The sequence below is a fragment of the Trachypithecus francoisi genome, unplaced genomic scaffold (genome assembly GCF_009764315.1).
Source record: "Trachypithecus francoisi isolate TF-2019V2 unplaced genomic scaffold, Tfra_2.0 Lachesis_group5, whole genome shotgun sequence".
NCBI lineage: Eukaryota > Metazoa > Chordata > Mammalia > Primates > Cercopithecidae > Trachypithecus > Trachypithecus francoisi.
Window position 1 is genome coordinate 86,380,258 of NW_022681470.1, and position 27,906 is coordinate 86,408,163.

Below are 27,906 nucleotides of genomic sequence, written 5' to 3' on the forward strand. Positions count from 1 at the left end.
TGGTTTTGTGGGATTTGGCGGGCTTCTTTACTGCATCCTGTTTTATCAGCAAGGTCTTTGTGACCTGTATCTTGTGTCATCCTCCAATCTCATTCTGTGACTTAGAATGCCTTAACCGTCTGGGAATGCAGCCCAGTAGGTCTCAGCCTCATTTTACCCAGCTCCTATTCAAGATGGAGTTGTTCTCATTCACACGTCTCTAACACTACCCCTCTAACCACTAAATTGCCTTTATGTGAGTAAGAACAAAGTATTGCATTAAATCCATTGAGATTTGGGGGTTATATCAATTTGCTTTACCATAAATAACACATTGAATATTAGAAACTGGGGAAGAGCCATCTTAGAAAACTGAAGATGTCTCAGCTTATAAAAACATTCACATTAACTTTATAGCAAAGTTTGCTTTCCAAAGTGCTATAAGATTCCAAATCTCTACTCATACATCCACCTATTCATAAAGAGAAGCCACACCATGAAGGAGCAAAAATAAAAACTTGTAGCCCCACTCTGCTTCTGTTTTTATTCCATTAATCCAAGTAAGGAAATTTAAATTGTTTAATTAAAAGCATTCTATGAGAAACTTAATATATGCATATGCAATTGTATGTTTGTGCGTGTGTATATATATATATATATATATTCATTCATTTAATATTCAATACTTTTATGAGGTAATGACTATTACCTCTTATTTTACAAATGAGGAAACTTGAACTTAATCCAGAAAGATCAGTAACTTGTTCAAAGTCCTTCAGCTAATAAGTGATGGAGCTGAAATGTGAATGCAAGCAGTTTGGCTTTGGAACTTGGACATACAACCTCTATACTGTAGAGGGATGAAAATAAATAGACAGAGTTAAAGAGATAAATCATAAAATGTTTAGCAATAGAATTATGATTCAAATATTCATCCAGTACAACTGTATTGGTTTTTAAGTTCTGGACTACTTTCACACCAGTGGGTAAATATAATAATGTGCTGAGCCTGCTGGTGCTGCTTCCCCCTCCCTTTCCCCCTCCTGCCCCAAACCTCATTGACTAAAGAGTTGGTTTCCTCTTCCTCTAGGAAGCTCCAAGACTCTATTCTAGTTCTATGTCTTAACATTTCTTCTGACTACTTGACTCCCATATGCCATCTAGTTCTCGCCTATCTTGAATATTGTCCCTGAGTATAATGAGATGTAAATTCTGTGACATGCAATTCTAGATGCAAAAGTAGTTTATCCAACATCCACAAATTATATCTGACCCCTACCAGAGTCAGGAATTACTTGATTCAGATATTAAAGTAGTACTGTGTGTGACATATGTGACTCAGGACAGAGCACAGAAGAAAATTTCACAGAAGCCAGAAAATCTCTACATTTGGAAAGAGATGAAACTAATTTTTTTGAACACTGGTCTAACCTGTGTTTACTGTTCTTCATCAGTACCTGACACTGACACTGTACACATTTAACTAACGTAAGACAGTTGTTAGTACATGACACATCTAACAAATGGGTATGAAAAATTGCCTTCCATTTAACTTGCCTGCTGTCCTCTTCTAGCTGGAGATATGCCTAGCAGAGAACAATGTTCTTTATGGGACTGATCTACGTGTCTCAGATCATTCTGTATGCAATTTCTCTTTGGTTTGTACTTTCTCCCTCAAAATTTACCCTTTAGAATTGAAGTAAAAGAAGAAATAGGGGCCGGGCACAGTGGCTCACACCTGTAATCCTAGCACTTTGGGAGGCCAAGGAGGGTGGCCAACCTGAGGTCAGGAGTTCGAGACCAGCCTGGCCAACATGGTGAAACCCCGTCTCTACTAAAAATATAAAAATTAGCCAGGCATGGTTGCAGGCGCCTGTAATCCCAGCTACCCGGGAGGCTAAGGCAGAATCACTGGAACCTGGGAGGCAGAGGCTACAGTGAGCCAAGACCATGCCACTGCACTCCAGCCAGCCTTGGTGACAGAGCAAGACTCTTTCTCAAAAAAAAAAAAAGAAGAAAAGAAGAAGAAGAAGAGAAGAAGAAGAAGAGAAGAAGAAGAAGAAGAAGAAAAGAAGAAGAAGAAGAAGAGGAGGAGGAGGAGAGGAGGAGGAGGAGAGGAGGAGAGGAGAAGAAGAGAAGAAGAGAAGAAGAAGAAGAAGAGGAGGAGGAGGAAGAAGAAGAAGGAGGAGGAGGAGGAGGAGGAGGAAGGAGGAGGAGGAGGAGGAAGGAGGAGGAGGAGGAGGAGGAGAAGGAGAGGAGAAAGAGAAGGAGAAGCAGGAGAAGGAGAAGCAGGAGGAGCAGGAGCAGGAGCAGATGGAGAAGCAGAAGCAGAAGCAGCGGAAATAGGCCTGTGGATAAAGTGTTAGTCAAAAACTATTAGTTTAATAGAACAGCACTGCCATTAGAATTGTAACACTCAGCACATGAGCCTATAAAGTTCAAAGCCTTTTTACCAGGATAAAGTGGTCAAACACGTTGGTTTCAAACACCTCCTGGAGCTCATCAGCAGTAATTTTGTCATCTCGGGTCAGTGGTTCTTCAGCTATGGAGAATACACGAATCACCTTTCTGAAACAGATGATTAAAAAAATAAAAGAAAAGAAAAGAAAAGAAAAATAAATTTTACTCAATGTGCTATTTAGTTAAAATCAAAAAGTTGAACCTGGCATGTTGGTTCATGCTTGTAATCCCAGCACTTTGGGAGGCCGAGGCGGGTGGATCATGAGATCAGGAGATCGAGACCATCCTGGCCAATATAACCTGGCAAAGGTCATGGGGGACATTTTAAATTCCGCCTACTACAGCAGTGATATAAGACTCCAACTGTTTTTTTTTTCCCCAGTTACTAGCCACTTGTTCCAAATTATTTTGAATAGATCACTGATACTATCAATTTGTTTGGTTGTTTGACATTTAGATTTCTGGATAATTCAGAAATATTCATGATTTGAGAGGAACTCAGCCCCTACCCTTCTCCCACTCAAACTCCTTCAAAGACAAAAGATCAGTATTTGACAACTCTAACTCTGAAAATGAGAATAGTCTTATTCCAGGGCCAGACCCAAAGGCTCAATGTGAAAGTTCCTGGATTCGGGGGTGTCATGTAAGGAAAGAAAGTGAGTGGAAACTTGGGTGTATGGCTGTCCCATGAAGAGCTCACCCTGTGGAAAACAAAAAGGGGACCCAATCTTGGAGGCTTGATGCTCATCATAATGTGGGAATGACAGCTAGAAAAAAAACTGTGAGCTCCACGAAGACTTGAAGGCAATGGAGCAAGGCCAGCAGCCTCTGCCTCCCACCATCACTTCCATCAGAACCAAGTAGGAAAGACCCAGTTTCTTGTTATCCCCAGAGACCTGGCACCTTTCACTAAAGAATTTGCTTTCAAGCTGCTGCAAACTTTGAACAATTGTCTAACCTACTAAAAGTAACAGAGAAGGACAGAACTCTAGATGACTGAAGAAATCATGCATTTAAGTTACTAAAATGTATTATGTATAGGACAGTTATCACGATACTATCATTTTGTTGAGGTCTCTTTGTGTACTTTTGATACCAGCCAGGTTCATTCTACCTGCAGAGTAAATAAATTACTGGGGCAATGGGTTTTTGCAAAGAAAAGATTAATTAGATATCCCAGCAAGGAGGTGGGACAACAGCTCTCAAATCTGCCTCCCCAAAGATAGGAAACATTTATGGATTAGAGAAGCGGGTGGTCTAAGACATGGGGAAAGGTGAATAGCAGTGGGTAAAAACGAGGTAATCAGTGATCTATGCCAGCATTATCAGGGTCCATGGCATTTCACAGGATATATGTCTCAGATCAGCATTAGCATGATCTGAGAATGGTGTTTTTGCCTCTGACATCAAAAGGCTCCCTCTCAGGTATTTACACATGCCTAGTTGAAGGGTACATAGTCTCAACTGGTTTGAACTGGACAGGAGCTGCCCTAAGTTCCTAAAAAACAACTGAAATGACCACTACCATGTGACTTATGTTATCTGTAAGGTAGCCAGTGAAGGTTAGGTACAGCATTCAGTGGTGCAGCCTTCAGCTACCATGCCTTCAGTTTCAGGGAAAAACAAAAACAAAAGCAAAAGGCAAACAACCAAAAGCAAGCAGGGCAGGATAAGTTTGGTGGACCTGATCAAATTAAGCCCTTGGTTTTACTTTCAATAACTCCTATGTTTTCATCTTGATTTTTGTTGTGTTGATGTAGATATTTTAGTTTCTGGACATGGAGAAGCATCACCTGGTCATGATAACCCTATTCCTGGATAACCATTCATCCATTCTCTCGATAAGAATCTGACAGATCTATCTGTGGCTGATTATTTACTTTTTTTTTCACCCACTTCTACCCTGAACTTTAAAATCTAGCTCTAATTCCCATCATGTGTCTGAACTAAGTCCTTGATGGCCAAGAATAAAATGATTTATTTTTAGCCCCTTATAACAGAGAACTTGTAGTTCTCTGTAGATCTCTCTGGAATGAAGTTGCCTCCAGTTTCAAGCAGGGGGAAAGTACTGCCTTGACTCAAACACTCTCCCTTTGTTTCCTTTCCCTCCTATCATTCATCTCTCTTCTTTTCAAATCCCCATTTATCCGGCCTGGCTCACAACAAATGTGTGGGATAGGATTTTTTACATTGTTATAAATGATAAGTAATCAATTCTTACTCATATGGCACATATAATAAATCATTTTTCCTGGGTGCTTGTGAATATATTTCTTTCAAATATGGAATATAAATGATAGTTATAAATAGAGATCACTTTGCAATCAAAGATATAGAGAATATAGAATCATGTTGACTGTTAAATACAGCAGAGTGGGATAGTGTTACTTCCTAGCCTAAGAAAGAAAATAAATCCATGCATAGCCTGTATCTAAAGCATCATCTATGTCATCTACCCACATTTAAACCTATTTATGAGTCACTAACAAAAAATGTTTCTCGAACATCCAGTCTCTGAGATTTTTCTTTTCCACTATAAACTGCTATAAAACCTCCTATAATTCCCTTCTTTGAAACAGGAGTCAAATGAGACAGTGAGGAATAACCTCCAGCAATGGTGAGATGAGCTCTCTTTAACCCAGTGGATTACTCTCCATTTTCAACAGTTCTTTATGTATATTGTCATGGTTATTAAACATAATAAGTAAACAAGACTTGTCAGATAATGAAATTTGTTCACATTTTCAGGTGCCAGACAAGAAACATGGATTATTGTGTGGAGTTCCATTAGTAGGAATAAGGCTCATTCTACATTCTTGTTGTTCTTTCTATTTTTTGTTTTTCATGAGAAGGAATTGTATCAGCAAAAGGCAACATTCTAACATGACAATGACAGCAGACAGAAACTCAATAAACTCTTGACTTGGTACTGCAAACACCACTTCAAATTAAGATCGAAATTGTGATATAGTTTTTTTTTTTTTTTCAATATGGCTATAACAAAAAAAAGTTGATTAAGGCTATAAATATCAAGGAGCATGATACCTTTATTAAAATAAACCTTTGTGTAATCAATTGTTCATGTATTTATTTATACAACAAGCAGTAATCGAGTGCCTACTATGTGCCTTGCATTAATAGTAGAGAAACAATGTTTTTAAAAGTCCCAATCATCTTGGAGCTTATACTTTGGTAGGTTGAAAGGCAATAGACAAGATAAGTAAAATACAGATGTTAGATAGTAATAAGCAGCAAAAAGGAAAAAAAAAAAGGTAGATAAGAAAGATGGGAACATATGAGGGGCATGATGAAATTTTAGACTGGGTGACCAGAAGACTTTGCTGAGAAGTAAAGCAAACAAAATGACGGAAAAAAAAAGTTTGAGTTGACAACTACAATAACTACCATCCCCCATGCCCAAGAAAACAACTACAAGGGAGAAGAAAATACTAACCCAATGAAACAGAATTAAATATCCTTAAACAAGCATTTGGTGACATTAAAAAATACCATGCATCACAAATTTTAAAAACAGAAATAGACAAAGAACAGGAAGAAATAAAACAAAAACTGATTATACTCAGGAAAGAAACAGAAGAAAGTAAAACCATACAGAAATAAAGATGGAACTAAAAAGTGCAGAGAAGTCTTGCTTTTAATGTACCCCACCTACAGACCACCCTTCCTGAAGAACAACTATTAACTGTGGACAAAAGGCAAAAAAAAATTTACCTTAGAATTCCAAAGAAGAAACAACAGCAGGCACAGTGTGGAGGAGAGCCCATGAGACATTCACCAAAGCCGGCCATATCCTGGGCCATAAAACAAACCTCGACAAATTTAATGGTAGAGAAATCAGACAGAATGTGTTCTCCGACTGTAATAGAATAAAACTGGAAATCAATAACAAAATATAGTCAGAAATCAATAACAAGTTTTTTAAATCTCTAAAAATATGTATATTAAACAACATTTCTAAGTAATTCATGAGTAAAGAGAAAGTATCAAAGGAAATTAATAAAAATATGTACAACTTAATAATGTGTCAAAAAATCTGGCATGCAGCTAGAATAGTGCTAAGAAGAAGTTCATAATTAAGTTTTTACAGCAAGAAAGTAGAGAAAGAAGAGCAAAATAAATCCAAAGCAAGCTGAAGGAAGGAAATAGAAAAGATCTGAGCTGAAGTCAGTGAAATTGATAATAGGAAAACAATTGGGAAAGTTTAGCAAACAAAAAGTTGGTTCTTAGGAAAATACCAATAAAATTGAGAAACTCCTAGCAAGACTGACAAAAAAGAAAAAAAAAAAGAGAAGACACTGACATCAAGAATGAAATAGAGAACATCATTACAGATCTTGTAGCCATTAAAAAGATACTACAAGCAACTTTTATGCTAATAAATTTGAAAACTTAGAAATAATTGACCAATTCCTTAAAAAGCACAAATGACAAAAACACAAGATAAAACAGAAAATCTGAATAGTCTTATAATCATTAACAATTACATGCATAATTTTCAAGATCCATAAAATAAATCTCCAGGCCCAGATGGTTTCACTGGTGAATTCTACCAAATATTTAAAGAAGAATTAACACCAGTGTTATATAATATCTTCCAGAATACAGAAGATGAAAGAACACTTCAACTCATTTTCTGAGGTTGCTATCGCCAAATAACCAAACCAGTCAAAACCAAAAAAAAAAAATACAGGCCAATGTCTTTCATGAACTTAGACACAGAAATTCTCCATAAAATATTAGCAAAACAAATCCAACAATGTTAAAAAGAAATGATTTGTTTTTTGGTAAAGACAGCATCTCACTATGTTGCCCAGGCCGGTCTCTAACTCCTGACCTTAAGTGATCCTTCCACCTTGGCCTCCCAAAGTGCTGGGATTACAGGCATTAGCTAATCCACCCAGTGATTTTTGTCAGTAATCTATTGTCTCCAGTTGTTTTTGCAAGTTAGTTTCTTTGGTTCTCTGCAGTTTCACTATGTCTAGGTTTTTCTTTATCTGTGTCTATCTTGTTTGGAACTTGCCATTTTTCCTGAATCTGATGATCACGGCTTCCATCAATTCTAACAACACAAAGAAAAAAGGAAAAAAAAAAAAAAAAACCTCAGTCTTCATTTCCTCAATGTTACCTCTTTCCCATGTTCTCAGTTCTTTCTAGAATACTTATTAGAAGCATTTGAGATGTCTAACTCTATCATTCACATGTTAATTTCTATATCCTCAAAACCCAACAGTGCCTGGCATGTGGTCAGTGCTCATCTGTGGAACGAATGAATTATACTAAACCCATTGGAAATCAAAATAAATGCACCAGATCAAGGCAGAAATCAGGCATCTGCTGAAATCCAACTTCCTAGCAGTTGAATCTTTAACCTACTACTCCAGTCAGATACAAAAAGAGTTAAATCTGGGATTAATGAAAGGAATCAATTGTACAGGTACACCATTTGGGAGTGTGGGAAGGGAATGCTCCCTGTTTTGAGGAAATTGGATAAAATGGCTCAGAAAATATGTACAGAACCAACCTAGGGACACATCATCAATGACGTGAAATCAAGATTGGTTCATGTTTAAAGTTTCCTTTTGGGTACTTAATTTGCATTGACTGTGCACCTACTAGAATATTATCACAATTCTGTAAGGTAGGCACTGGCATCAATATTTTATGTAATTAAACTGAGGTATAAATTGAAGTAACTTGCCCAAAGTTATACAGCTGGTCTCGAACTCCATACAGATAGTTAACTGGCTAAATCCAAATCTGATCCAAGGTCTGCCCAGCCCTAAAGCCCATACTCCTCCCACCATGCCCTGCCACTTGATCAGATGCTGCCTACTGGGTCAAACTTGGAAAACTGAACCAACTCTATCAGATGGGAAGTCATCACTTAGTGCCTTACATTATAGCGTGTGAACCATGACATTCTGGCTTATCAATCTCTAATAAAAATTATTATAATGTGTTAAAAAGCTCTTTATTCATTCACATATATTATTGCTTTAAACACTCCATACCCATGAGTAGAAGCAGCAAAAAGATAACCACTCCACTTTACATATGAGGAACCTGAGATTCACAATACATAATGTGCTTCTTCCAAATTTACAATGTGAGTGAATGGAAGAGTGAAAAACAGCTCGATTTCAGGTCAGCTTCACCCTTCTCTCCCAAAGACAGTGGACACAGTGGTGTGCAGTTCTCATTTTCACTTATAGAATGTTTACAGAAAACCTTTAACAGAGTTAGAGAAATTGTAATCAAAAACTTCATGAACTGTGAAGAAATTATTTATTTCATGAACTGTGAAGAAATTATTTATCATTTTTTACTTTTGTTAACTCATTCAAAATTTTACTGACTTTAGATTTCAGGCATTACATTGGTTATATTTACAGTAAAAGTATATGGCATTTTATCATTTTTTTCATATCAAGTGAGGCTTGGGGTGTGGTTCTTTGAAAATTTATAAATAAAAAGTTTGCATAATTATCTGATACATATAAACTAAATCCTCACCACTTTCCTCTACTACTATAGTGTACCTTACGCCAGCAATTACCCAATTAGAAAATTTTATCGAAACTTAACGCGAGTGAAAAATTTCTTGTTGCAAGTTTACAACTATTAAGATATGATCATGAAAATGGGTTGGTCACTAATAAACAAATCTGCAAATAGTGTTAAGGATCAGGCCCAATATTAGCATGAACTCCCTCAGAATCAATAAAAGATATTTTTTAAACAAGAAATAATTCAAGTGACCCAAATGCGTATCTATTTGGTTTTTGTTATTAACCACATGGACACCACATGAGGATTGTTAGGATTCTAACAATTTTAAGATTGTCAGAAGCAGCATATGGAGGAAGAAATAGGGTAAAAGAGCTAAAAACATTGCTCATAAAGCAACAAAGTTCCGATTGCCACTCAAATAGTGGGCAGTACTTCCTTTTGCTGGGGGCAGGCCAAAGAAAGGAGCAGTGTGTGCCTGTGTCACAATTATTCAAGTCCACCTCTTGTCCCATGGAGCACAGCTTAGGCCCCAGTTGACAGAATAATATAAACAGATATTCTGTTGGGTGACTTGATTTTATTTTTACATAAAATCTTTCAGAAAAGAACTCTAGTAATTTTGATGTGATACCATTCTAGAGAATAACTAATATTTTTACTTTATCAATTTTTAATTTTTGAGATGGAGTCTTGCTCTGTCACCCAGGCTGAAGTGCAGTGCCATGATCTTGGCTCACTGCAACCTCTGCTTCCTGAGTTCAAGTGATTCTCCTGTCTCAGTGTTCCAAGCTAAGATTACAGGTGCACGCCACCACACGCGGCTAATTTTTTAATTTTTAGTAGAGATGGGTTTTTGCCATGTTGGCCAGGCTGGTCTCAAACTTCTAACCTCGTGATCTGCCCACCTCAGCCTCCCAAAGTGCTGGGATTACAGGCTTGAGCCACTGTGCCCAGCCCAATCTTTTTCTCATATGCATACAAGCATGCACACATACACAGTCTTGGAGATAATTCCAAAAGGAAGGAAAATAGACAGTCATAGTTCATGGTTTATTACAAATGCATATTATCCAACATGATAGAAATCCACGTGCCCCAGAATGTACAAGAAGGTATGCAATGTTCCAGAGTATCACTGTCAGTTCCGGTTATATATATATATATATATATATATATATTAAATATACATATTTTTTGAGACAGGGTCTCGCTGTCACCCAGGCTGGAGTGCAGCGACACAATCTCAGTTCACTGCAACCTCCACCTCCCAGCCTCAAGAGATCCTCCCACCTCATCCTCCTGCGTAGTTGGGACTACAGATGCATGCCACCACACCCAGCTAATTTTTTTATTTCTTTTTGTAGAGACAGGGTCTCACTATGTTTCTCAGGCTGGTCTCAAACTCCTAGTCTCAAGTGATCCTTCCACCTTGGCCTCCCAAAGTGCTGGAATTACAGGCATGAGCCACTGTGCCCAGCCTGATTATCTGTCTTTTGAATAGTGACCCTAATGTGCTTTTCCAGTTCCAGTAACTTTTGATAAAATTTTTCAGCAGTGTCTTCATCTAGGTCCATCTGGAAAAGAAGCAAAAATAAAGATGTCTAGAAAGGAAAATTAAGATGAACAGTATTTGTATAAAAGAAAGTCATTCAATATATGAAACAAAAAGAAAGGAAGCAGCATGAAAGGGCCATGGTGGCAGACACGTGGGGACTGTCAGGAAGCTGAGAGCCTGAAGACATACTAAATGTCAGTCTCGGTTCCAACACTCACCAAACCCACTGATGCTTCCCTTAAACGGCAAGACTGAAAGATCTGAGTTTTGCTATCTCCCCCAACTTCTATATGCTCAGGAAACAGAAGACACCAACCAACTGTGATATCAAAGGACAAAACAGAAAAATCAAGAGTTTCGTGAATTTCTAATGGCTACTCACTTCCTAATATCCATCTGGCTTAGTAAAAAATCCCTGGTGTGAGCAGGGCTCACGGCCTTCTAGATAAAAGACGATACTTCAGCCCCCGTTGAAACAATGGGTGCCAGAGCCATGAGACTATGTTCTGGCCAGTGAGATGTAAATAATACCTGGAGTCTCTTCAAGAGAAATAAAGCATCCCTTTTTTCTTCTCTTCTTCCATACCACTCTCCAGCCGGAGGCCTGAGGGCCACGCCCTAATGGCCAGGTGGTGACTGCAAGGAACTTGGGTTCCTGACAATTTGTGGAGCTGCCATGGCAGCCTGAGACTGCCTCTCTCCTAAATGCTTTTACATGCAAGAAATTTAAGATTCTATCTGGTTCAATCCATAATTATTTTACATTCTTGTGTTTCATGCAGAAAATCTCGACAGTATGTAAAGGCAAACTTTCAGCCCTTTTAAAATAGTGATATACTTTTTTCAAGCCAACACAGAGCCTAAACTTCAGGAACAGCTTCTTTGTTCACAAAACTGAAAGGCTAAAAATTAAATAAACTTTTAAACATTTTGAAAATAACATTTATTTTCAATCATGTTAGAGTTTTTCCATAATGGAACTGGAAGAAGCATTACAGAACTCTTCTAGTTCAACCCCATCTTTTAACAGAAGAGAAAGCTAACTTACCCAAATAATCAAAGGTTAAAATACTTTCTTCAATGCATTTCCATAAAATGCTAATGAGTATGTCAGTGTGTAGAATTAAACATTTTTCCCCTTGATAAACAAATCATTCCCTCTAAGTTAACAGACAGTAAGTTCAAATACACTCTGCCAGCCTAAAGTAAGTTATTAGTTTATAATAGAATACCCCAAATAGAATTACAGGTTATGTAAAATTTGGTTTAAAAAAAATTCATGGTGAAAAACTGAAACAGCAGGATTAAATATTTCACACACATTTCTTAACTGTTTCAACTTCTCACAGCCTTTACTTTGCTGATGTATGCTGTACAAGTCTCTGAAAGAGGGGAATGTAATATGAAGCATGGTTCAATTTTACTTGCTAGAGGAACTGCTTCTTGCAAATCTTCTCAAGAAACTAGTATCCCACAGAATGTATTTTGAAAAACCTGGAAGGTTCACTTTTAGTGAACAGATAGCACAGGAAGCCAAGTGCATGGCTCCCCTTTTAGCTCATGCTACTAACAGAGGCCAAGATCAATGCCAGTTACTTGACTTACCTAACAGTCACCTCAATCTTATTTTATCTTAAGCTAATACCTCCTCACAACAGGCTGGATCGTGGAAAATCGAAGGCTGAAATAAACCTTAGTCATGACAAAAGTATAACAAAGTACTTTTCTCAGTTTAAAATAAATGTTCTCATTCCCCAGTATGTAACTCTACGTTTGATTTCATTTTAGATTACACCAAGTCTAAAAAACACAGTACTGATTTGATTTTTTTTCTGCACATTATCCTTTTCCTCTTCAAAACACCAATCTATTAAAGCTGGTAATTGTCACAAGCAGAATTGAATACTCAAAGGGAAGTTAAGTTCACACAGAAAACACTTCCTGTTTCATCCAACTTGCAAAATATTTACTGAGCGTCTACCATGTGTAAGGCAGTCTGCTAGGAAATGGGGTATGACCCTCCTCCTCACAGAGCTTACATTCTGACAGAGGAACCCGAAAGTGAACAAGCATGATCTGCAACAGGTACAGGATGTCAAGAAAGCCTACCACAGAGGCACCCAGGCCTGGTCTACAGGGTCACTAAAGGCTATGGGATAAGCTGATCTGAAGAATGAGCAGAAATTAATCATCAAGAGGCTGAGAGCAGCTCAGGTCAGGAGAACAAGATGTGCAAGAAACAGGAGAGAGCAGGATGAAATAAAATCAGGCCAGTGTGATGCTGGTGAACAGTGAGTACCCAGAGAAGGGAAGCTAGGGGGCTGAGGGGCTGGTCAGGAACACGGGCTTAATTCATCAACCCAGCAGCAAACATCAGTGCAACAATGCAAGCACATTTACCTTCTGGGTCATAATGTAATTTCTTCCAAAGCCAGTGGTGGCACTCAGATATTTGATCAGAGGATTGAGAGATTCGGGCTTTTGGTGGAAAAGCCATATCTGGAAAGGAAGGATATGTCAATGATTTGTTTCTTCTGCCCAAGGTGAGTGAGGCTGGTGGAGATTCACAATCAGCACTTTATAGAGCTCCCCAGACAAATTATAAACATCCTCTCAAATATCATCAGTGAATGGTTTAGCAAATGTATTGAGAACTAATTAAAATATAGTTTAAAAGCACTTGCTTCTATAATCAATTTGTGTTCCTACAATAAACACATTTATTTCTGTAACATTTACCAAAACAAGAGCATCAAAGCCAATTCCATTTATGTTTTCCTTAGCTAATTTCAATTAAGTCAAGATTTAATAATCTACTAAGTACTACAGTGCTAGGTCCTTAGGTTTCCAAAGTGAATGGCAAAAATCCTGAAGGAGCTCAATGGAATGAGGGAGACAAACGTAAAGAACTGACTCAGATACAATGGGTTTTTAATGTAGGACAATTCTGATCCATTAGTAGAGGCTGCCTCTGGAGCTCTGGGTTGAAGAATATTCAGAGACACCACTTGTGTATAACAGAAAGGAGTATTATAGCCCATTAGTAATGTCTGCCATTGATGAGGAAACACACACAACCCATTTGCCATGTGTGATTTAAGGAACTCGACTGGCTTCCTAATAAAATAACAACTTGATCCTCTAAGAAAGGGAAGAAAATCTTCATAGAGGGGAATGGTGTTGAACTTTGTTATCTTGGCTCTTGACCCACAAGATGCTCTTTCTCCATGGGAAATCATGGACTGATTGCGCAGTCATCGCCCTGCTTTGCCTGCCCCTCCAGCTTTCCATTGCTCTGTCTCTCCTCTAGCTGCTGGTGTATCCTGCCTCTAAAGAAGGGCTTTCCCTATAGTCATGGTGCCCAGTGCCATGGTAAATGTCAAACTTGCAAACTTCACTCCTAATGTTCTGCGCTTAGCCTTATAGTCCGCTTTAGCTCCAAACAGGACCTCGATTATTCACAGAGCTTATTCTCTTATAACCTCTTCTGTTGAAATTATTTCTACTACGAGTGAACCTGTAATTCACATCTGCTAAGCCATCATACAAGTTATAAAAACTTCAGTAACATACCAGCGCTTCTGTTCCATTGTATGGTGTCAAAGTGAATGCATTTGCAAAAAAGCGAAGCTGCAGAAAAGAAAACAACAGTTATTTTTGTGGTGGTTTAGAATACAGTCACAAAATAATTATTCATTTAAATATTAAAAAAGAAAACTTGCCCTTCTGATTATAGAACATTTTTTAAGTAACAAAAAATAGAAGTCAAAAAAGAAACATCACTTAATCTCCATACTCCAAATCAACCACTTTTAACACGAAGGTCTATTTACTTCTGATCTTTGCTTTATTCCTGCCCTAAAGGAGAGATATTTCTTCCTGAGCCCTAAAGGGAGAATCATTTCCTAAAAATAGCATTTTTCAATGTGTGCCAGAGAAACGATGGTCCTGCAAGATGTTCAAATCACAAAACAAAAATATGGTTCTATAGTTACATAATGTACAATTATCCCTCTTTTGGGAACTTTTAATGCACATGACCACTTTGAAAACTTAGAGAAGTCCAGTTTAACAATGTTTAACATGGGTTTTCTGAAATTATATGATTACAGAACTCTTGGGATCTGTGGTGCATGAGCAATGAAACATTCCTTTAAAGAGAAGTGGACACTCAAATGGTGGTGTGGCAGTAATACTTGGAAATATTAAGCAGAGGTTTCACATTAAGTAAGTTCAAAACCTCAAGTTAAATGGCATTCAGGTTCATTCCTTAAATCATTTCCCAACCCTTAAACACATCTTCTAGGTCCCAAAAAGAGATTTTATGAGCTAAGAAAAGAAGTATTCATCACTTACTAGCAATATTGCCGGCATCAACAGTGTCCATATAAAGGGAGGCAGAATTCCGTATGTCAAATTGGTCAATGCTGTACCTGGACATACCACATTGGAATATAGACCCTAGGAACAGACAGGGGTAGCAATAAGACTTTAACTTAATGTATATTGACTCAGTCCAGCTACATGCTAGTTAATAAAAGAGGTATGTACATGAGCCAGAAGTCAGGTAATAAAGAATTTACGTTTTGAGTTGTCTCTGAAGGTGGGTAAAACATTTATGTTGAAGAACCATGTATTAAGAGAACCCACTGTGAGAGGCACCCAGGATGTAAAAATTAGTAGGACAAAGTCTCTATTCTCATGAACCTTGCAGTATAAAAAATAACCAATCTTAAAGCTGGGGAGAAAAGCAGGGCCTGGTTATCTGAGTTTTCCCTATTATTGGCTTAACTGAAGATCAACTTTTCAATAATCATGAGCATTTACGATTAAAAGATGTACGGAGTACAGTCCTTGCCTTCAAGAAGTTTCTGGCCTAATAAATAGACAGCTAAACCTAAAGTATGTGTCTGTTTCCCTGCAGGTACATAAGACCCATACATCTAGCTTGAGGTGGGTGCTCCCGGCATCAGGCTGTATGTGCTGTCACAAAACTTTCTCCAACTGAAGATCTCTAAATCAGGTCCTTAGCCTAGAACTCATTTTAGAAAGTTCCACCCTATAAAGAGAGCCCCAATTAACACAGAGCTTATTTAATCTAAAGGGTCCTAAGTGATCTATAGTTAAGCCTTGGAGCCCTGGGACTATCATGAGGATAAGTCTTAGCTCGTGACTTTTTTCTAGAGGATTGCTGGGAAATCAAGGGGACTCTCAGGGATGGTTGATCCATGTCAGGCAATGCCAAGACTCTGCAGCACCAAATGAAGGAGGAAAAGCTTCCAGGTTCTGTTGCTTAGGGTGCTATCTGTTCATTGAACTGTCTGTTACAGACAGAACCTGAGAATCCCCTTGATTTACCAACAATCCTCTAGAAAAAAGTCAAGAGCTAAGACTTATCCTCATGATAGTCCAAAAGTTTTTCCTAAGAAAATAATGTACTCTGCCCCCAAAACAGCTAAGGAAAAGTTCTTATTCTAGAAACTACCTAGGAACATTTGTGGACTATTTTGTCCTAAACGAAGAAATCTTCAAACTAAAATCCAGGGTTTCCAACATACATAATTTTCTGATGTTGAGAGATAAAAAAAGAAAGAAAGAAGAAGACAATCTTAACCAAGACTGTATCCTTCCATTTGTTTAATTATAGGGATTAAATTGTGATGATCCTGAGTATTTCTATATGGCTTGAGTCGGGGAGGATGCATGGATGATTCAAGTCTATCAGTCTACATACAACCTGACAACATTTCCAGTAACACAGGGCTTCAAAAGGAATACTGTAATGTCATTCTTTCTCAGCTGCTTCTTTCCTCATAAAGACCAGGGAGAAAAAGTCATTGGCTGAGAACCAATCTCAACAGATTTTACAAGCAATAGCTAAATCTCCCTCTTTCATAAAAGATAGAATCCCAAACCTTATTTGATAACTGAGACTTAAATAGAATCCCAGACCTTTCTACGAAAGGAAAAGTTAATCCCTCTAAAAGGGAGTTATCAGAGTACCAGGAAGCAGTTGTGAAAAGTTTTTAAACATCTCAAGAAACTTCGGAAGGAGGTGTACAATGGGGCCAACATGCTGAGTCCAACCTGCAATATTAACAGCCTATACAAGAACATGTACACGCATCTGCAGACCACATGCACCAACACCTACACACGTGCACACACCCAAAAAATACATGCACAAACACATGTGCACATACCCACAAAACCCGTACATGTACATATGAACCCCCTACACATGGGTAGGCACACAAATACATATCCACGCTCATGCATATCCACATGTACGTATTTGTACAGACATATCACTTTTATGTACGTATTTGCACACACAAACTCACATTCTGAATACAAAGCACTGCTGTGAGTGCTTCATCCAGATCCCCTCAGTCCATCTTCCCAATAAATCTGTGAGGCAGGCACTATTACTATCCCTATTTTTCAGATGAGGAAACTGAGGCATAGGGAGATTAAATAATATGCCTAGGGTTACAAAGAGTCAGGATTTAAATTCAGTCCTAGAACGTATGCTCTTAGCTTCAACTTTATAAGAGGCATGATTCAGGCTGGGTGCAGGCGCTGTAATCCCAGCACTTTGAGAGACTGAGGCAGGCAGATACCTGAGGTCAGGAGTTCGAGACCAGCCTGGCCAACATAGTAAAACCCTGTTTCTACTAAAAATACAAAACGTGGGTGTGGTGGCACATGCCTGTAATCCTAGCTAACTTGGGAAGCTGAGGCATGAGAATCACTTGAACTCAGAAGATGGAGGTTGCAGTGAGGTGAGATTGTGCCACTGCACTCCAGCCTAGGTAACAGAACGAGACTCTGTCTCAAAAAAAAGGAGGGGCATGATTCTAAAAGCCAGATCACAAAATACCACCTGATAAAGGTAGCCATTCCAGAATAAGCCAGGTCCGGACTATCACATAAGGCTTATATTTCTATGTCTAACTCATGATCCAAGAAGCTCCCTTGAGGGAAGACATAATTCTTGATCATCTTTTTATTTCACTTTCCTCCTCAACCCTAAACCTGGCCCAGTGCCCTAAACATGATAGGTCGTTTGTAAATGTTAGTGAAATTAAACTTCTCCATAGCCCCACACTCATACAACACTGTTAATCAAAGCAAACAAAAGAAAATGTCAAAGGGGAAGATTGGAGATTTTCAGGTAAGAATTTAGACCTGCGCAACAGAGAGATAAAAGAAGCAGTAAACTGCGGACCATAGTGGCCACAAGGATTCAGTATGACCAACAAGGGTCACCATCCCCTGTAAAACATCCTATAAACTGAGATCCTCATAGAGACAGAGCTCTGGAGTCTTACCTAAAACCACCACTCTCCAGAAGGTTTTATAACTACTTCACTGTCCTATAAACATCTGCTATGACAAACACTAGGAGGCAGTATAGTACAGGGGGAAAAGTCCAAGCCATAAAGTCAGCCAGCCTCAGGCTCAATTTTGAGCCCTACCATTTACAAGTTGTGTGACCATCGGGTAAATGACTTAAGTTCTCCGAGATTTAGAGTCCTCATCTGAAAATGGTTATACTTAAACCCACCTCCACATAATGAGGCAGGTATTTAATGACATACACAGATGAATACAGAACCTGAACCATAGCAAGTACCAAAACAGTAGTTATTATCACTTTTAGTAGTGTCACTCTGTTAACATAAGTTAGAATTCCTGAAGAACCACAGAATGATGAATGAACTACCTGTAACTAAAATGTTAGGAGCTAATTATCTCTGCCCTAACATTTTCGTATATACCAACTATTAATCTAAACTACAAGAGTTAGTGGAAAGCCAGCTACCTTACTAGGAAATCAATAGTAGGTAATTAAGAGAACCTGCCCTGCCATTTCCATATCACTGAGATGGGCCTTACCTGCTGGTTGAAATTCCTGTTCAAAGCCACACTCAGAAGGTCAGTGGCATATTTGGAAGAACTGTAGGGCTCCTTGCCTTTGCTGTGCTGGAAGTCCTCGAGGCTGAAATTAGATTTCCTTGCATTGCGAGACGATGTCCAGATGAGCTGAGATGGACTGTCACTGTGACAAAGGAGAGGCTCCAGTTCCCGAATCTGGGTGAAAGAAAAAAAAAAAAAGAACAAAAAAGTATTAAAATATACTGGCAGAATACAGATAATAATTTTGAAACCACTGTACATCTATACTGAAATTGAACAATTAAGTAAATGGAGGGAGGATGGTGGGAGTCAGGTTTGTCATTGTTGAAGTGAGACATCACAAATAAGCATGGGGAGGAAGCTAGAATGATCTATATGGTAAGAGATTAGGGTCAGAGACATCAGTATTAACTAGTTATCTAAAAGAGACATGAATTAGTTACATAGAAAAATATGTATAGATACGTATACATACATAAGTATGCTAGTATGCACACACATATCTCTGTAGTCTATTAGCAGAGAGGGTTTAGAAGACACTGATCTCTCAGTAGCAATAAGCACCCAGATCTTGGTTTCTAATAACCATTTTCTGATAAAAGAAAACATATGTCTTTAGAAAAGTAGCTGATTCTAGGACTGAACAAGGAAACACACAAGATGATTCTGAAGCATCTTGTGGAGCCAGATGGTAAGAAACTGCTCAAAATGGAAGCTAAAACAAAAACAGAAAACCACAATGATGGGGGTATGCCAAAGAGATACAGGAGCCAACTGAAAGAGCTCCCAGTGGCCAAAACTGAAAACATTTGAGCAAGAAAATAAAATAGTATTTATAATTTCAAAGCAGGAAATACATATTCATGAGTCCATGTGGAAAAAATAAATGACTGAATAAAGACATAAATGAAAGAGAACAGACAAATCTCCCTTGCAGAAAAAATCCAAACAATTTCTGTAGATAACCCACTCTCTTAAGGAGGTAAAGCATTAGCCAGTATGCATTGGCTGCACATAGTAACTTTCTTCCTTTTTCTCTTTTTTGAGACAGAATTTCACTCTTGTTGCCCAGGCTGGAGTGCAGTGGCATCATCTTGGCTCACCGCAAACTTTGCCTCCTGGGTTCAAGCAATTCTTCTGCCTCAGCCTTCTGAGCAGCTGGGATTACGTGCATGTGCCACCATGCCCAACTAATTTTGTTTTTTGATAGAAATGGGGTTTCTCCATGTTGGTCAGGCTGATCTCAAACTCTCGGCCTCAGGTAATTCGCCCGCCTTGGCCTCCCAAAGTGCTAGGATTACAGGCATGAGCAACCGTGCCCGGCCCAACTTTCTTTCAAAAAGTAGAGTATGAAAAAGGAGAAAGAAAAAGTAACTTAACAATGGAGAAACCTGACAAACATCACTTCAAGCCAGGAGATCAAGATTAATATCAACACTGAGAAGTCATACTGATAGAATACACCCTTGATATGATGTCATGAGAATGTCACTTTACCTCTGTGGCATTCCTCCCAAAAACCACATTCTTCAGTCTCACCATGAGAAAAACATCAGACAAATCCCAATTGAGAGAGTCTATAAAACACTAAGCAGTACTCCTCAAAACAGTCAATGTCATCAAAAACAAGGAAAGTCTGAGAAGCTGTCACAACAAAGAAGAGCCTAAGGAGACATGACTGCTAAATGTAATGGGATCCTAGAACTGAAAAAAGACATTAGGCAAAAACAGAACCGGCATAAGTGTGTACTTTAGTTAATAATAATGTAGTAAAATTGATTCATCTATTTTAACAAATGCATCATACCAATGCAAAACATTAATAGGGGAATCTGGGTGTAAGGTATACAGAAACTCTCTATACTATCTTTGCAGTAATTCTGTAAATCAAAAACTATTAGTACATTTATTAAAGAAAAATCTACTAGGAAAGCTTCTAGAAGTGTTCCATGCTTACAATAAACAAGCCAAATGCAATCAAGAAAACTCAAACATGAGATTAAGTCAGTTAACTGGTTGTTCAACTATAGCAATGCCCTGTGCCCAGATCTTTACAGAAACTATCACATTAAATATTAGCTTGTTAAGCCCACAGCTTCTTTACCAGGATAAAATGGCCAAAGACATTGGTCTCAAACACCTCCTGAAGTCCATCAGCAGTGATCTTATCACCCTGGGTCAGCAGGCCTTCAGCTGTGGAGAACATATGAATCACTTTTCTGAAATAGCAGAAGATAATTGTATGACTTTTTAAAGCTTCTTTAACTGGAAATACTGAAAACACTTCCCAACTCATCCCCCAACCCCCCAACCCATAAACTATACCTCCCTTGATTCTGTAATGACAGGAATAAAAATACCTATTTCTCAGACTGGATTATTGTATTCAATGAAATGCCAAAGTCCCTCCTTTCCCCAACTAATTCACAGAAGTACTTACACACGTATAGCTCACACTACCAATAGGAACTTAAGTCTCTCAAAAATCTGCTGCTAAAACTCTCTTTACCTCTTTCCCAATCAAGTTACAGGTAAACTGTTCTAAAGGAATAATAAGCTATGCCAAAGGGAAAAAAGTTTTCCTGTGTATAAAGTATGTTTAATTGCCAAAAACAAAGTTAAACAGGTTCTTTTTTTAACTGGGAATTCTTCAAACATATTAATATAGTGTTCTGCCGTGAGGTCAATTTAGTAAGTCAAGGCCAACATGGAGACAGAGAGAGAGAGAGAGAGAGAGAGAGAGAGAGAAAGCGAGAGAGAGAGGACGGAGGGAGGGAGGGAGAGAGAGAGAGACAGAGAGTGTGTGTGTGTGTGTGTGTCTGTCTGTCTTTTAATGAAAAAGAAGTAAAGCAAAAGTACTGGTATAGTAAGTAGCACATAGTAAGAATGCCTATTTATGAGTAAGTGTACTGGGTCACAAAGTAAGATTTATTTCTATAAATAAGAATTCTCCTGGTTGTGTTTCAACATTTTTGAAATTTTTGAAAGCCACTACACTAATGTGTAATGAGAATCTCCCAGGAAGACATTAGTTCTCTGCATTTCCCCAACCTACTGGTCACAGCACCTGACATACAATTGGGAAATAGTTTGAAGTAGCTTTCCTGGAAGTTGGAGTCTCTCTGAGAACTCTGCCTAATTTCAAAATGTTCTTGCTAATAGGCATATCCAGGCAGACCAAAAAATGACCTTCTAAACCATTCAACCATTTAGAATGTACTGGAGACTTAGAATACCATACAAAACAGAACTTTCAGCACTCCTCACAAAAGAGGATTGCTTTTCTTTCATGATATGGTTGCGTCATCTCCTTTTTCTATCTTCAACCTTTTCAACGACCCCTTACCTTTCATCCCCTCAACTTAATACACCAGCAAAACTAGGCAGAAAAATGAACACATTCCTTCCAATCAGTTCATCCAGAAAATGGAAATTACCTTGAAAAGAGGCCAAAGAAAAGTGCTTTGATATTTAGCTGTGGATTAGGCATGATCCCAGCATTTAGATATATACAGTCTAATCTCTGAAACCTGCAAGTAGACAACCAAATGAGATTGTGAGTTGCAAGTAAAAACATCAGGTCAAGATTGTGTATTCTATCTCTAGAGTGACTAGAATCAAGGAGGCCTAAGAAAGACAAAAAATACTTTTTAAATTAATAAATTAGCCACAGCAAGCTGGGAAGAATTTATAGTACATTAAAGTTACAGCATTTCTTTCTCAACAGTTTTTCTTTAGCCACAGTAAACATTTGAGAATTCTTTCTTTGGTGGTGGCTTCAAATAGAATCTGTGGACTTTAAGTAAAACCTCTGATCAATAATTTCTTCCAGCTCCGTTCTCTCAATAAGGAACTGCAGCAACCCTCTGTCTGTTAAACCCACTCCACTCTCCTCATCTTACAAAGTCTCTTGCTTTTAAAAAAAAAAAAATCCACATCTCCTCTGGTTGACAAGTAAAATTTATATAATATTGATATTCACCTGACTTGATCTATTAATGTTGAAATCTGAATGCCAAAATATATAATAAAACAGAAGATCCATGTGGAAACCTTTCAGTGTTCATGGACAAGTCCTATGTATCATAAAATGATGAACGTTCATAAGAATACAATGAGATTGTAAAAGATGAATCAGGGTAAGATATTCTTGCTGGGCTCCCTCCTGAATACTTGTCATGGAAGGGATATGAAATAATGAGTTGAAAAAGCATTTTCAGTTTTAAACATATGTAAGCCTTCATCTAGATGTACTGGTTTTGAACTAGGTTCAAGGCAGGTAAAGCCTGCTCTCATGATACTCACAGACACCATAAATATTCAGAATATCTCCTAGAGTTCTATGTACTAAACTGTCTCTGACTAACCCAAGACATTAAGTGCCACAGCTTCTAAAGTTAGGACCCTGAACTACATACATGGTCTTCAATACAGATCACATACAAACATTTCTTCATCATCCTATAAATAATTGACAAAAGACTCAAATTATTAAATTGATCATTTAAAATGCTGATATTGTTACCATCAGTTCATCACTTAAGTGCCACAAAGATAGTGTGAGTTCATCCACTGTTGTTTGTTCTATTACCTTATTTGCCAACTTTTATCTAAGCATACTTGGCTAGGAACAGAGAGGAAATGTTTAGTAAAGACACCAAATTAAGCTCTGGCTTCAGTAAAATGGCTTACCACTCATCAATAAAATAATTGACACATTGCTCTAATATAGATAAAGCAGAATCACTGTTTCTTACTAGTTTTCATCTGCACATATCTAATAGAAGACAATGCTACAGATGGAAAGACCAGGCGTCAGGGATGGTGCTACTGGAGCCTTTAGAAGGGATTCTCAAGCCCTCTTTAGCTCTAGTTGACTTCAAGCTTAGAACTGAAGAGATCCATTTGAGCCACTGAGTGCAGTTTCTTGACACAAGCAAGAATCTATCTGGACACTTTCATATATTCCATACTTGTGAATATCATTACAACCATCATTTCCTAAACTTGAATAACACCAACCATCTCAAAAAAAAAAAAAAAAAAAAGGCTGTTTTGCGGACTAAAAAAATACCTCAAAACTTCACTACAATGCTGATGACAGGTACCTGGGACAACTCAATTATCCCCTGAAGTGCTCCCTTCTGCCCCACAGCCTCACAGCCTTGAATCTGTGCTAAGTTGTTAAATATCTTACAAAATACTAAATTACTAAACTTGTGATAAAGTACCGAATATCTTGAACCTTTGAAGGCATTCGGGAATAGTCAGTACTATAAACGTTAAAACTTTAGGTCTCAAAAGTAAACTGCATCGGAATGGGCTACTATTAACTGGGAAATGAAGGTTCTTTTCTTCCAAATAAGAGAATATAACAAAATCTAAACAAATCAGGTAAGAAGCCAGCTGGCTAAGAAAGTTTGGGAAAAGAATGCCTGTAAACATGATTTAAAAGTCGTAACTTCTTTCAACTTCATGGTTTTTATCTCCATAAGGACATTCAGTATACAGTTTCACAGCCCTGGAGACTCTTAAGTTATGGAGGAGTAGGGGATATGGAATATATCACAATTTATGTGAAAACAGAACCTAGAAAATCTCCTCAGGTTTTTTTTTTTTTTTTTTTTTGTTTTGTTTTTTTCTTTTTTAAGATGTGGCAGAAAACTCTAAGAGCTCAGCAGTACTGGAGAGAGAAACCACATTTACAAAGGACTAAGGCCACACTGAGAAGAGCCAGAGCGAAGAAAACTAGCTTTCATTTGTAACTTGTGCATTTGGAAGAGGGAAATGCAAATTATTATCAATTCACATAAAATACAAAGTATTTTTCTTCAGCAAATGTCTTCATTAAGAAGGGCTTCCTTGTTTCTACCCATTTCATTTTACTGTCCAAGGAAACAAGGTAGTTATTTGTCTCTTAAGTGCCTCAATACTAAAATATTTGAAAATTAATTATTCCAGATATTCCTAGGGCGGCATAGACTAGTGTAGGGTTCTTGGCCTCTTTTCATCATACATTCCTCCTAAAATTTAAAAACAAATAAATAAAAAGCCTTCTCTGCCCAGAAAAATGCACGGTGTACCTACATGCAATTTTCTGTTCACTTTCAGGGGAGTTATACATCTGAGGACTCTATTCCTTCACATACCAACTGTTGATCAAATGTCTATTACATGCCAATTACTGTGAAGGTGTGAACAAATCTTTACTGGCCTAGAGAAAAAAATACCCCTTAGGGAGCAGGGAGAAGCCCTGGGGTCTTGGACTCACCCAACTAATATAAGATTGGATGACCTTCCTAGGGACATTACCCTTATTTCTGTGTCTCAGTTTCTTCGCTTGTTAAATGTCACTACTTGCCTTATCTACTTAATGAATTCATTATGTGAAGGAAAGATGTAAAAAATGAATTCAAATATCAAAAGAGTTAACGTAAGGCACACATCAGGATGTACTTATAAATTAGTCTCCATGAAATAATTATGATCATGATTGAGACTGAAAATGTGGTACTGGCCAGACACAATGGCTCATGCCTGTAATCCCAACACCAACTGATCACACACCAGGATGTACTCATAAATTAGTCTCCATGAATAATTATGATCATGATTGAGACTGAAAATGTGGTACTGGCCAGACACAATGGCTCATGCCTGTAATCCCAACACCAACTGATCACACACCAGGATGTACTCATAAATTAGTCTCCATGAAATAATTATGATCATGATTGAGATTAAAAATGTGGTACTGGCCAGGTACAATGGCTCACGCCTGTAATCCCAGCACTTTGGGAGGCCAAGGCAGACGGATCACAAGGTCAGGAGTTCGAGACCAGCCTGACCAACATGGTGAAACCCCATCTCTACTAAAAATACAAAAATTAACCAGGCCACCATGGTGTAGCCTGTAATCCCAGCTACTCAGGAGGTGCAGGCAGGAGAATCACTTGAACCCAGGAGGCAGAGGTTAAAGTTAGCCATTGCTAACTTTAAAGATCATGCCATTGCACTCCAGCCTGGGTAACAGAGCAATATTCCATCTCTTAAAAAAACAAAAAAAAGAAAGAAAATGTGGCACTGAGACACAATGGGTCGCCCTATACAGATTTCCTCAACATAACTGCTTACACTGCACCTGTTTCTTTTTAGGTTTTTCTTTCCTCTCTTATTTTATTAAGTGTTATGCTGCACAATCACATAAGAAAAAAAAAATCCATCAGCAAGAGATATACCTTTGCTTAAGTTCCTTGGAGGCCCGGAACACCGACTGTAGGTTGCTGACATCCACTTGGACAATGGTGACCTCAGCAGTGGGGTGAGAGGCCAGCAGAGTAGCATGGACAGCTTCTGCCTTGTTCCTGTTCCTGCACGCCAAACACAGATGAAGCTCATCATCTTCCGCCAGCAGCCGCTTGCAGAGGGCCAGGCCAATGCCACTAGGAGGACAATTCAGACACAAGATGTGGGTTATCTGGGACGGCGTCAGGTAGAGGCATTTCTCTCTGGTTCGGAAAACTGTGTCAACTTGACCTCCAATAAGAAGCCCAGAGAGACAGAAAAGACTCAACAATGATTTAAGAATGGAGGAATCCTCCACTCCAATAGTCACTTGCTTGAGATACAGTCTAGTTTGTGTTTTTCTCATTTTGAAAAACTTCAGTGACACAATAACTGGACTGAAAACAAGAGTTGTTCTTTAGTTTTTCTATTACTGGGCTTTATCCTGCCAGTGGTTTTCATTTTGTACTTATTATGCCACTCATGAAAATGATTTAATATATCACCAGTAAGGGCTGAAAAGAGCATTTTATTAGCTGTTTCCTATGTGCATTTTTACTTTGCTGTCTAGGCTCCACAGGGGCTAGGGCTTTACCACCTATTGGTATCATAAACCCCATAAGGAGCACCAGAAATCTCCGATAAAGGAACAGATGAATCTTTCAGATGAGGCATCAGTAACATGGCAGGATGTACAAATCCCCCTCAACAACTATGATTAAATAATAGAAAAAGAAAGAACTCAACGTGATTACATAGAAGGTAGGAATACACTAAATATTAGATGAGGACCAAGAAAGGGAAGCAGGGATGAGTACAGCACTTGGAGACAAAGAACTTCAAAACCAGCACAGTAAAACCGCATAGGAGTGGTGACATCAGTCAGACCAGCCTGGCTGATAGCAATGAAAAGTTGGGTAATAATTTCTCTTTCATGACTTAAGCTGATTCCAGGAAAATATATTAATAGTTAAAACCCAAAAAGAGCCTGGAACCATCAGTAATCTGTTAGCATCAACAACAAAGCATCAAAAACATTTATTTGTCCTCACATGAGAATAGCAGGTCTTTAATATACAATTGCACATATCACAATATATGTAAAAGAAACAGACAAAATCAATTCTGACTTATTTCAGTACCTTCCACATAAGAAGCAACAATCAACTGTTGAAGTCACTTGAGACGGTATGCTAAAAAGTTGCCAACTGCAGACACCTACCAAGCTGGCTTAGTTAATATGCATGTGGTTGAATAATTGAAAGTGGATCAATCTTAAATGTTTAACATGTCCTCTATCTTAATCATTTAAAAATGCCAAACGCAACTAGTAGAAAAAATGGTTTGATTGGCTTCATCCTCTACACATTTTTCATGGAAGTGCAAATGACAGGTAAAACAAGCAACAGAAGAGGCTGAGAGACTAAGTGAGCAACCCTGGAATTATTATGAGCTGGTTATTCTGCACCCCAACCATGCTTTCATAGGAAAAGGTTAACTTTCTCTGGGTTTCTGAAGAGTGTGTTAGCTCCCTAGCACTGAGCTAAATGGAAGGGGATTGTTTTTTCTCCACCGGCCTAATGCTCATGGGTGTTCAAATTTGTAGGCAAAAGGCTTGTACAGACAAAACACCTGTAGTATAAGACATGATCACGTGGTCAGGAGCAAACTGCTGGGGACTGCCGATCAATACGAATAGTAGGCAAAGATGGAAAAGGGGCGGAGCCCGCGTGAGTACCCTATTCCCTTGATAACCTCAGGATCATCACTGCCACACTCATCACTTACTGATGTTCTAGTTTTCCTTTTCACTGTCATGTTTAATACAAAGCACCAGTTACTGAGCACCTCAAGAGGCCGGCACGCCCCACACCTGCTGCAGAGACCCTGGGGAATCTAGGCAAAGCCAGGGGCGGGCGCTTCCGGGGTCCGTTCGTGGAAGGTCGCAGACCGCTGCTCTCTCGGACCCCTGATCCGTTGCCACCTCTGCCAACCCAAAGGAGGCCTCACCTGCTCGCGCCGGTGATCAAAACCACCTTTCGCATCTTCGCGCATTCACACTGCCAAGTAGTGAAGCAAACGCCGCCGCTGCTTTCGGAAGTCCTAAGATTTCGGGCCGCAGCCGGGCCCACCTCACCCGTCACCAATCAGAGTACGGCCACGCCCCGCCTCCC

General features: G+C 38.6%; 1 protein-coding gene across 9 annotated transcripts; it reads right to left on the minus strand.

Moving 5' to 3' along the window:
• HSD17B7 (hydroxysteroid 17-beta dehydrogenase 7) lies at positions 1 to 27,906 on the minus strand. 9 transcript variants are annotated; one of them, XM_033196610.1, is made up of 11 exons: positions 27,743 to 27,905; positions 25,687 to 25,890; positions 21,886 to 21,978; positions 20,553 to 20,667; positions 18,428 to 18,622; positions 14,882 to 14,986; positions 14,099 to 14,155; positions 12,926 to 13,024; positions 6,172 to 6,332; positions 2,433 to 2,547; positions 1 to 829 (listed from the first exon to the last, which is right to left on the minus strand). In XM_033196610.1, the coding sequence occupies exons 1-11, from the start codon at positions 27,775 to 27,777 to the stop codon at positions 755 to 757; spliced, it is 1,254 nt and encodes a 417-aa protein (XP_033052501.1). In that variant the 5' UTR covers positions 27,778 to 27,905; the 3' UTR covers positions 1 to 754. The 9 variants fall into 9 exon arrangements, 7 of the variants coding, with proteins under 7 accessions (XP_033052501.1, XP_033052504.1, XP_033052505.1 ...); XM_033196613.1 differs by lacking the exon at positions 21,886 to 21,978 and having other exon boundaries at positions 27,743 to 27,906; XM_033196614.1 differs by lacking the exon at positions 21,886 to 21,978 and having other exon boundaries at positions 20,553 to 20,641; positions 27,743 to 27,902.

Excerpts from the sequence above, each read along its gene's own strand:
- HSD17B7 (XM_033196610.1), bottom strand. The coding sequence starts at position 27,777 with ATGCGAAAGGTGGTTTTGATCACCGGCGCGAGCAG. Across the intron at positions 14,987-18,427 it reads ACAGGAATTTCAACCAGCAG|GGTCTATATTCCAATGTGGT; the intron begins GTAAGGCCCATC and ends GTCTGTTCCTAG. Across the intron at positions 6,333-12,925 it reads ATTACATTATGACCCAGAAG|TTTTATTCTATTACAGTCGG; the intron begins GTAAATGTGCTT and ends ATTGATTTCCAG.